The following is an 11,353-nucleotide window of genomic DNA, read 5'->3' as shown; positions in this document are numbered from 1 at the left end:
AAAACAAGGACAAAGTTAGAGGACTTACACTATCTGATTTAAAGATTTCCTTTTTTTATTTTAGATGGAGTCTCTCTCTGTCACTTAGGCTGGAGTACAGTGGCCCAATCTCAGCTCACTGCAGCCTCTGCTTCCTGGGTTCAAGTGATTCTCCTGCCTCAATCTCCCCAGTAGCTGGGATTACAGGTGGGCACCACCAAGCCCGGCTAATTTTTCTATTTTTTAGTAGAGATGAGGTTTCACCATGTTGGCCAGGCTGGTCTCAAACTCCTGACCTCAGGTGATCCACCTGCCTCAGCTTCCCAAAGTTATGGGATTACAGGCATTAGCCATCGTGCCCAGCCTCAAGATTTACTTCTAAAGCCACAGTAATTAAGACAGAGTGGTACTGGCTTATGGATAGAAGGACAGACAAAGATTAATGAAATGGAATAGAGAATCCAGAAATAAATTCAACATCTATTGTTGATTTTTGACAAAGTTGTCAAGTTATTTCTATGGGGAAAGGCTAGTCTTTTCAGAGGATGGTTCTGCAACACCTGGATATCCATGTGTAAAAAGTAAACTTACTCCAGCCTGGGCGACAGAGCCAGACTCCGTCTCAAAAAAAAAAAAAGTGAACTTTGACCTTTGCTTTGCACTGTACACAAAAATTAACTCAAAATGGATCAAAGATATACATGCAAAAGCTAAAGCTATAAAACTTCCAGAAAACGCAGAAGGAAATATTTGTAATCTTAGGGTAGGCGAAGATTTCTTTTTAAACAGACACAAAAGCTCTGACTTTAATAGAAAAGGTGATAAAGTAGACTTTAGCACAATCAAAATTTTCTTTTAAAAGACACTTTTAAATAAAGGAAAATAAAAGGCAAGCCCAGAGACTGGAAAAAATGATTTACAATAATATATTTGATAATGGGATTTGTATCTAGAATATATAAGAACAGTTACAACTCAATAAGAAGATAAACCTATAGATTCAATGTAATCCCTATTAAAATTCGAAAGTCAATTTTCACAGATATAGAAAAAAGTTCTAAAACTTCTTTGGAACCACAGAAAAACTCTAATCAGCCAAGGCAATCTTCAGGAAAAAGAATAAAGCTGGTGGCATCGCTTTCTGATTTCTACTTGATTTCACTCTATATTACAAAGCTATAATAATTAAAACTGCATGGTAGTGGCGTAAAAATAGACATACTGACCAGTAGAACCAAATAGAAAGCCAAGAAGTGAAGTAGACATTTTCTTCCCATTGATTTTTGACAAAGGAGACAAGACCACACAATAGGAAAAGGAAAGCCTCTTCAATAAAGGGTGTTGGAAAAACTGGATATTCACATACAGAAGAATGAATTGGTCTTACACCATATTCAAAAATAAACTCAAGGCCAGGTGTGGTGGCTCATGGTTGTAATCTCAGCACTTTGGGAGGCTGAGGTGGGCAGATCACCTGAGGTCAGGAGTTTGAGACTAGCTTGGCCAACATGGCAAAACCTTGTCTCTACTAAAAATACAAAAAAATTAGCCAGGCATGGTGGCGTACACCTGTAGTCCCAGCTACTTGGGAGGCTAAGGCACAACAAACACTTGAACTTTGGAGGCAGGGGTTGCAGTGAGCCGAGACCACACCACTGCACTCCAGCCTGGGAGACAGAACAAGACTAAAAATACAAAAATTAGCTAGGCATGGTGGTGAGAGCCTGTAATCCCAGCTACCCAAGAAGCCAAAGCAGGAGAATCACTTGAACTTGGGAGGCAGAGAGGTTGCAGTGAGCCGAGATTGCACCACTGCACTCCAGCCTGGGTGACAAAGCAAGACTCTGTCTCAAAAAATAATTATTATTATAATTATAAAAAATTGCCCACGCATGGTGGTGCACACCTGTAGTCCCAACTACTTGGGAGGCTGAGATGGGAGGATCACTTGAGCCTGGGAGGTTGAAATTGTAGTGAGCTATGATCATGCTACTGCACTCCAGCCTGGGCAACAGGCCAAGACCCTATCTCAAAAATTAATAATAATAATAATAATCATAAAACAAAAAAGCAGGCTGGGTGCGGTGGCTCACACCTGTAATCCCAGCACTTTGGGAGGCCAAGGTGGGTGGATCATGAGGTCAAGAGTTTGAGACCAGCCTGACCAACATGGTAAAACCCTGTCTCTGCTAAAAATACAAAAATTAGCCAGGGGTTGTGCCACGCGCCTGTAGTTCCAGCTACTTAGGAGACTGAGGCAGAAGAATCGCTTGAACCTGGGAGGCAGAGGTTGCAGCGAGCCGAGATCATGTCTCTGCATTCCAGCCTGGTAGACAGAGCAAGACTGAGTCTCAAAAAAAAAAAAAAAAAAAAAAGCAAGGAAATAAGTTGTCTTCATAACATAAAAGTATGAGGTGGGTGAAGCAGCAAAGTCTGATGAAGAAGCTGTAGCAAGTTAACCAGAAGTTTTAGCTAAGATAATTGATGAAGGTGGCTACACCAAACAACAGATTTTCAATGCAGACAAAACAGCCTTTTATCAGAGGATGCCATCTAGGACTTTCATAGCTAGAGAGGAGAAGTCAATGCCTGGTTTCAAAACCAAAGGACAGGCTGACTGTCTTTTATTAGGCTTTAATGTAGCTGGTGACTGCCAGTTTTTTTTCTTTTTTTNGCAAAGTCTGATGAAGAAGCTGTAGCAAGTTAACCAGAAGTTTTAGCTAAGATAATTGATGAAGGTGGCTACACCAAACAACAGATTTTCAATGCAGACAAAACAGCCTTTTATCAGAGGATGCCATCTAGGACTTTCATAGCTAGAGAGGAGAAGTCAATGCCTGGTTTCAAAACCAAAGGACAGGCTGACTGTCTTTTATTAGGCTTTAATGTAGCTGGTGACTGCCAGTTTTTTTTCTTTCTTTCCTTCTTTTCTTTTTTTTTTTTTTTTTTTTTTTTTTTTTTTTTTTTTTTTTTTTTTTTTTTTTTTTTTTTTTTTTTTTTTTGAGAAAAGATCTAGCCGTGTCACCCAGGCTGGAGTGCAGTGGTGCAATCTCAGCTCACTGCAATCTCTGCCTCCAAGATTCAAGCAATTCTCCCCTCAGCCTTCCAAGTAGCTGGGACTACAGGTGCACACCACCATGCCTGGCTAATTTTTGTATTTTTTGTAGAGACAGGGTTTTGCCATGTTGGTCAGACTGCTGTCGAACTCCTGAGCTCAATCAATCCACCTGACTTGGCCTCTCAAAGTTCTGGGATTACAAGCATGAGCCACCATGCCCGGCCTGAAGCCAATGCCTCTTTACCACTCAGAAAATCCTAGGGCTCTTAAAAATTTATGCTCAATCTGGCCAGGATGGTGGTTCACACCTGTAATTCTAGCACTTTGGAAGGCGGAGGCAGGTGGATCACCTGAAGTCAGGAGTTCGAGACCAGCCTGGCCAACATAGTGAAGCCACATCTCTACTAAAAATACAAAAATTAGCCAGGCATTGTGGCATGCGCCTGTAGTCCCAGCTACTTGGGAGGCTGAGACGGGAGAATCACTTGAACCCAGGAGGCTGAGGTTGTAGTGAGCTGAGATTATGCCACTGCACTCCAGCCTGGATGACAGAGCAAGACTCCATCTGAAAAAAAAAAAAGAATTATGCTCAATCTACTCTGTTCTGTATAAATGGAACAACAAGGTCTGGATGACAGCACATCTGTTTATAGCATGGTTTACTGAATTCTAAGCCCACTATTCAGACCTACCGCACAGAAAAAAAGATTCTCTTCAAAATAATTACTGCTCATTGACAATGTACCTAGTCAACCAATGGCTCTGATGGAGATATACAAAGAAAGAGATTAATGTTGTTTTAATGTCTGCTAACATAACTTCCATTCTGCAGTCCATAGATCAGGGAGTAATTTTGACTTTTAAGTCATATTATTGAATAAATACATTTCCTAAGGCTATGGCTGCCATAAACAATGATTCCACTGATGGATCTTGGCAAAGTAACTTTCATTTGCACTGCAAAACCAAAAACATTTCTGTGACTTGCTTTATTGTGATATTCACTTTACTGTGGTGGTCTGGAACTGAACCTGCGATATTTCCGAACTGTGACTGTATCTGAATACCTAATGAGTGCATGAAAAGATCTTTATCATTCGTTGGCCTGGCATGGTGGCTCACGCCTGTATTCCCAGCCCTCTGGAAGGCTGAGGCAGGCGGATCAATTGAGGTCAGGTGTTCAAGACCAGCCTGCCTAACATGGTGAAACCTCTCTATCAAAAAATACAAATATCAGCCGGATGTGGCAGCGTGTGCCTGTAGTCCCAGCTAAACTACTCGGGAGGCTGAGGTGGGAGGATCACTTGAACCTAGGAGACGGAGACTGCAGTCAGCCAAGATTGCACCACTGCCCTCTAGCCTGGGCAAAAAAGTGAGACAGTTGAGACCCTTTCTCAAAAAAAAGAAAAAAAAAAAAAAAAAAAACCAAAGAAAAGTCTTTTAGCCGTTAAGGAAACACAAATTAAAGCCACAATGAGAAACCACTTTACACCTGTAAGAATGCTAAAGTAGGCCGGGCGCGGTGGCTCAATCCCAGCACTCTGGGAGGCCGAGACGGGTGGATCACGAGGTCAGGAGATCGAGACCATCCTAGCTAACATGGTGAAACCCCGTCTCTACTAAAAAATACAAAAAACTAGCCGGGCGAGGTGGCGGGCACCTATAGTCCCAGCTACTCGGGAGGCTGAGGCAGGAGAATGGCGTGAACCCGGGAGACGGAGCTTGTAGTGAGCTGAGATCTGGCCACTGCACTCCAGCCTGGGCGACAGAGCGAGACTCCGTCTCAAAAAAAAAAAGAATGCTAAAGTAGAAAATATTGACAATATCAAGTGCTAGTGAAAACATTTCTGCAATTTCTCTTTCCTCTCCCTTCCTCCTTCTTTCTCTCTTTCCCTCTCTCTCTTTCTCTCTTTTTTTCTTTCTTTCTTGATAGGACTGTTACCCAGGCTGGAGTGCAGTGTGGCACAATCAGCTCACTGCAGCCTTGAACTCCCAGGTTCAAGTGATTCTCTTGTCCCTGCCTCCTGAAGAACTAGTACTGCAGGCCTGCACTACCAGGCCTAGCTAATTTTTTTAATTTTTTGGGTAGAGACGGGGTCTCATTGTGTTGCCCAGGCTTGGCAATTTCTTATAAAGTTAAACATATATCTAACCTATAATTCAGAAATTCCACTCCTAGGTATCCAGCTAGGAGAAAAGTAAACACGTCCTAAAACAAAGCACATTTGCAAAAATGTTTATAGCAACTTTATTCATAATAGCCCCGAACTAGAAACAACCCAAATGCCCATTAACAGTTGAATGCATAAACTGCAGTATTTCTATATAACACAGTATTACTTAGCAATAAAGAGGAAGGAACTACTTGTACACAAAACAGTTTCTATGTATCTCAAGGGTGTTGTGATGAGTAAAAAGTAAGACCCAAAGAAGGACATGCAATTTGATCTCATTAGTATACAACTCAAGAAAAGGCAGAACTAATCTATATGGACAGAGGGCAGAGCAGTAGTACCTAAGGCAAGGCTCAGGGAGAAAAGAGCTGGTTGCAAACGGGCACAGTGGGCAGCGATGCGTGATGGGAAAGTGCTGTATTTTGTCTGTGGTGTTGGTTTCACGGATATACATGTTTGTCGAAACCAACCAAGCTGTGCACTTAAGCATATTCTATTGTTTGTAAAATAGATCTCAATAAAGTTGATTTTGTTTTTCAAGGCAGAGTCTCGCTCTGTCATCCAGGCTGGAGTGCAGTGGTGCAATCACAGCTCACTTCAGTCTCGACCTCCAAGTCTCAAGCAATCCTTACACATCAGCCTCCCGAGTAGCTGGGACTACAAGCACATACCACCGTGCCCCGCTAATTCTTTTCTTTGTTTTTAGGGATGGGATTGCACTTTGTTGCCCAGGCTGGTAAGTCAATTTTATTATATTTACTTATTTTTTTGAGACAGAGTCTCACTCTGTCACCCAGGCTGGAGTGCAGTGGCACAATCTCAGCTCACTGCAACCTCCTCCTCCGGGGTTCAAGCAATTCTCCTGCCTCAGCCTCCCAAGTAGCTGAGATTACAGGCACCTGCCACCATGCCCAGCTAATTTTGTATTTTTAGTAGAGACGGAGTTTCACCATGTTGGCCAGGCTGGTCTCAAACTCCTGACCTCAGGTGATCCACCTGCCTCTGCCTCCCAATGTGCTGAGATTACAGGCATGAGCCACCACACCCAGCCAGTAAATTGATTTTAAAAGAAAAGAAAAAAAAAAACAACTCAAAAAAGTATCATTGTTTGAAATAGCAATAAAAAATTGGAAGAAACCGGCCAGGCGCTGTGGCTCACGCCTGTAATCCCAGCACTTTGGGAGGCCAAGGCGGGCAGATCACGAGGTCAGGAGACCGAGACCATCCTGGCCAACATGGTGAAACCCGACTCTACTAAAAATACAAAAATTAGCTGGGCATGGTGGCGGGCACCTGTAATCCCAGTTACTCAGGAGGCTGAGGCAGGAGAATGACTTGAACCCGGGAAGCAGAGTTTGCAGTGAGCTGAGATCGCACCACTGCACTCCAGCCTGGTGACAGAGCAAGACCCTGTCTCAAAAAAAAAAAAAAAAAAAAATGGAAGAAACCTAAATGTTCAAGAGAATGGATAATAAATAACCATATATTCAATAACTGGAGAACGATATAGCACAATGAATAAGCTAAATAGAGTGTACACATCAGTATAGACAAAGCTCACAAACAGAAGACTGAGTGAAAAAGCAGGTTCCAAGAGAATGCATGCAGCATGATGCTATTTATTTAAAATTTAATTATATGCAAAGCAATTCCACACATTGCTCAAAGATCCATGCAATGTGAGCATAAATAAGAATATGGGAATAATAAATTCAGGAGTGTAATACCTCTTGGGGAGGAGGGAGGAGTATGCAAGGGACTTCAAACTGGATCAATCAATTTTTTTTTTACATTTTTTTTTTAATTTTTTATTTTTTAAGTTGTTCCTTTCACAGCAGGGCTAACTCCCAAGCAGTGAACCCAGAGTCAGCCAATTTTTTTATTTTGTAAACTATGTGGGTGGTCCCTGTATTATTCTTCATGTCGCTTTTTGTGTGTCTAAAAGATTGCCTAGTAAAACAAACAGACAGCAAACCAACGAAGACCTAAACGGAGAGCATGGCCACAAAGAGTGAGGAAGAGCCTGGCTGGTATGTGGGCCACTGGTTTGTCCCTGGATTTGCTGTCCAACCATGTAGGTCGCTTCTCTCCAATCAAGACACAAACGCCTCATTCTGGAAGAAAAGAGAAGCATCCTTCCTAACCAGGCACTCAGAGGGATTTGATGCACGTCGCATGCTTTCTTTGCTTCTCCAGCTGCAGAAGCTGGTACTGCAAGCTGGTACCCGATCCTGGCTGGGGGAAAGCTCCGTGGACATGTTCACGCTCTCAGGCCAGTGCAGCCAGGGTGGAGGGAAAGAGGAGGGGCTGCTCTCGCTCTGCCGGGGCCAGGGGCCAGGGACCCGCCGCGGACCACACACACAGCTAGGGTACTAGTTCTGCCTGGGCCATTGGTTGCCATGTGACACTAGTAGAACCAGCTCTTCCAGCCAGGGGTTGTCCCCAGGATTGTGGTCACCGGGCTGTGCAGCAGATCACAGCGAGGGGACATTTCTTTACCGACCCTCCCTGAGGGAACTCGGCTCCTGGAGCAAAAGCTGCCAAGGCCTTGAGGGCACTGTTTTGTGTATCCTGCAGAAGGGGGTCCTGTTAAGGCTGGCCCAGTACCAGACTTTAGGATCCTCCATCTGGAGTAATCTTAGCTAGTGCCCTATATGCAGAGAGGGAAAGTGACCGTGACCAGCCTAAGCTCACAAAGAAGGTGGCCAGAATTTCTGACTTGTAGATCCCTGAGCAAGTTACTTAACCTCTCTGGGTCTCAGTTTTCCTACCTATAAAGTGGGCACATAATTGTGTGCATGGGGGCAGGGTTTGGGGGTGTATGATAGATGTTTCTGTGTGGTGAAATTATGGGTGATTTTATTTTCTTTTGGTTTATCTTTATTTTCTAATTTGTTGTTTTATAATGAATATGCATTTTGTTATTTTTTCTTATTTCTTTTTTTTTTTAGAGACAGGGTGTCATCTCACTCTGTCACTCAAGCTGGAGTGCAATGGAACCATCACAGCTCACTGCTGCCTCAAACTCCTGGGCTCAGGTGATCCTCCTGCCTCAGCCTCCCAAATAGCTAGGACTACAGGTGCATGCCACCATGCCCAGGCTGATTTTAAACTCCTGGGCTCAAGCAATCCTCCTGCCACAGACTCCCAAAGTGCTGGGATTACAGGCATGAACTGCTGCACCTGACCTATTTTTAATTTTTCTTAATGGAGAGAGTAATACTAACACATAGTAATACCAACACATAGTTGGTATAAAGATTAAAAGAGATAATGAAAAGCACAGAGCACAATTTCCCATTCACAGTGTGTTCTCCATAAATATTTCTCCCTGCCTACGCTTCCCTCCTATGCGTTTTTTCCCTTCTGGAGTTGGGGATGCTGGCCCCAGGCCTCATTTGGGAAGGGAGGAGGAGGCGGTACAGGACTCTGATCAGTTACTTAGGGTAAATTATTTAACCTCCCTCTCAGTTACCTTGTCTGCAAAATGGGAAGACTAACATCTACCTCAAAGGAAGTTCTCAAGGACTACATGACATACAGGATGGGTATTGCCTGGCACATTATAGGTCTGTAATAAGTGTCTGCAGGAGAACAGAATGAAGGAACACAATGCATACAATGAAGGAAAAAGCATTAAAGTAGGAGCCAGACCACAGAAATGAAAGGATGTTCACATAGAGTCCACGGAGCCCAAGGAGCCTCTGGATAGAGCGCGGAAGGTTCATGAATTTACATGGGAAAAATCACATCCTTGGTATGCATTACCTCCAACTGAAATTCAGTATTTTCTTTCATCATGCATATTGGCAAGAAAACCCATGATAGTATTAGTAGTACTTGTGACTTTGTCACCAACAGAAATCACAGATATTTTCATATTGTATTACAGCAGAGACATATTGAAATACTACTTATTTTCATTCACCACTTCAAAATTATAGTAATTAATAGACTCATCTCTAGATCTTATTGACACTTTTTAAAAACCAGGACTAAATCATGATTCAATATAATTGGTATCCCTTGTAACCCTAAATAATTTTTTTTTCTAGTTAAAAGCATTATTTGTGGCCTGGTGTGGTGGCTCACACCTGTAATCCCAGCACTTTGGGAGGCTGAGGTGGGCGGATCACTTGAGGTCAGGAGTTTGAGACCAGCCTGGGCAACATGGTGAAACCCTGTCTCTACTGAAAATACAAAAATTAGCCAGGCGTGGTGACACGTGCCTGTAATCCTAGCTGCTTGGGAGACTGAGGCAGGAGAATCACTTGAACCCTGGAGGCAGAGGTTGCAGTGAGCCAAGATTGTGGCACTGCACTCCAGCCTGGGTGACAAAATGAGACTCCATCTCAAAACAAAAAACAAAAAACAAACAAACAAAAAAACACATTATTCTGAATGGGGTTCACAGGCTTCATCAGACTGCCAAGGGGTACACGCGAGACAGACATGGGTATCAGCCCTGCCTGGGCCATTGATCACTGTGTGGCACTGGACTTGTTATTTCAGGCACATTCACCCCTGCTTGGCTCACCCCAGAGAATTGTTGGGAGGAACAAATTAATTATTGGCTGGGAGAGGGTTTTGGAAATTGTTGGAGGCTTCCTAGTTTTGCCAAAAGCCAGGGCAGAGTGCTTTCTTCCTCCCAGCTGATCTCCAGGCCTCCAGGAAGCCTCTCCCTCCCAAAGCATTCCTCCCCTGCACTCTCCATCTGATAAATAAAGAGGCTGAAGTGCACCCTCATTAGTGAGAGGCTCTCCAGCTCCCAGTCTGTACAGACCCACAGCTCAGGGGAGGAATGTTCTGGAGGATAATAACAGTTCCCTCCAGCCTTCATATTTGACCTTACAGTGACTCTTGAGGACATTACCTCCCTCAAAGCCCTCCCCTGCTTCCTCAGATGGTACCCCTCTGTGTTCAGGTCCTTGCATTTCCCTTTTTACCGCCCTGTGCTGTGATCATGTCAGTCTGACTCCTCCATCAGACTGTGTGTTTCTCAACAGCAGGCCCAGATCTGATCTCTCTCAGGGGCCCTAGGGCCCAGGTCAGGGGAGCGGCACAATCAGCATCTGAGGAGCTGGCCTGGGTGAGGACAAGGAACCTGAAGCTCAGAGAGAAACAGCAGGGAAGGGGTAGAGCTGGGCTGGAGCCCAAATTTCCTGATACCCATGGCCCGTTCCCCACACGTCCAAAGCAAGCGCGAAGGAATCGGGGGTGCCCAAGGCATCACAGTAACTACTTCCTACCCTACCCACTGCTGTGAAAAACGTAGAGCTAAGGCCCTGAAGGTGCTGTATGAAGCCCTTCTAGGTGGCGTAAGGCAACAGGGTACACGGGGGAAGCCAAGGCACTGAGAGCCCCTTCAGACTGTGGTTCTGATGCTAGTGAAAATACTGCCCTTGTTCTCTGGAAGTAATTTTTCAAAATGGACAGGTCTGCTGGCTTTGCTGGTCAGTGTGGGGAAGGAGGTTACCATCTGGGCCTGTCCACACCCATATTCGGCCCCTTGTCCCAGGCCAGTGGCAGGCAGTATGAACAGAAGAGTGTGGACATTGTCCGTGCACGAGCTAGCTCTCAGCGAAAGAGACTAGCAGGGACTCCAGAAGACGAGGACATTTAAAAGCCCGCTGGAAAAGAGGCACCATGAAAGCTGCAGAAAGCGCAAGGACTTCCTACTAGGCCGCCCCCGGTTAAAATCTCATGGGCCTAGGGACTCCGGGAAATGGCTTCTCTCTGGCCCTCAGCTCTCACGTATAACACGGCTGCGAACATCCCCAGGGCCCCTGGGTTGTTGCGGAAGTTGGGTGAGATTGTGTTCATTCTCCTCACTGACCGCGCCGTGTGGTCGCCGGCTGGTGTCTTGTCTGTCTGCCCCAGCCCCGAATGCCCCAAGACTCCCGGCGCCGGCTGGGTGCAGGTGAGGCGCCCGCGCCCTGGCCTCGAATTCCCGCCCCGCCACTCTGGCCGCGTCGTGCTGTCGTTGCGCACCCAGCGCCCTCGTGCAGGCAGTAGGAGCGCAGTGGGGCGGGGGCGGGAAGCGCAGGCAGAGCCGGGCGAGCACGCGGCTCTCGGCCCAGCTCCCGGCGTCGGCTCCGGCTCCCGGCGTCGGCTCCGGCTCCCGCCGCCGGCTCCGGCTCCC

The 11,353-nt window shown here is 45.3% G+C and overlaps 1 protein-coding gene across 2 annotated transcripts in view; it reads left to right on the top strand.

The window, feature by feature from the left end:
- Positions 1 to 10,814: 10,814 nt before the first annotated feature.
- SHISAL2A (shisa like 2A) overlaps positions 10,815 to 11,353 on the top strand; it is a 24,481-nt gene continuing 23,942 nt past the window's right edge. Inside the window, exon 1 of one of the 2 annotated variants that reach the window (XM_017874594.1) lies at positions 10,815 to 11,131. In XM_017874594.1, coding sequence (XP_017730083.1) covers positions 10,937 to 11,131 — 195 coding nt within the window. In that variant the 5' untranslated portion in view covers positions 10,815 to 10,936. The remainder of the gene's footprint in view (positions 11,132 to 11,353) is intronic. The other variant, XM_017874595.1, reaches the window with a different exon arrangement.

Source organism: Rhinopithecus bieti, unplaced genomic scaffold, assembly GCF_001698545.2.
Source record: "Rhinopithecus bieti isolate Rb0 unplaced genomic scaffold, ASM169854v2 scaffold_7684, whole genome shotgun sequence".
In the NCBI taxonomy this organism is placed as follows: Eukaryota; Metazoa; Chordata; class Mammalia; order Primates; family Cercopithecidae; genus Rhinopithecus; species Rhinopithecus bieti.
The sequence above is the reverse complement of the archived record's forward strand: the minus strand, read 5'-3'. Positions and strand labels throughout refer to the sequence as shown.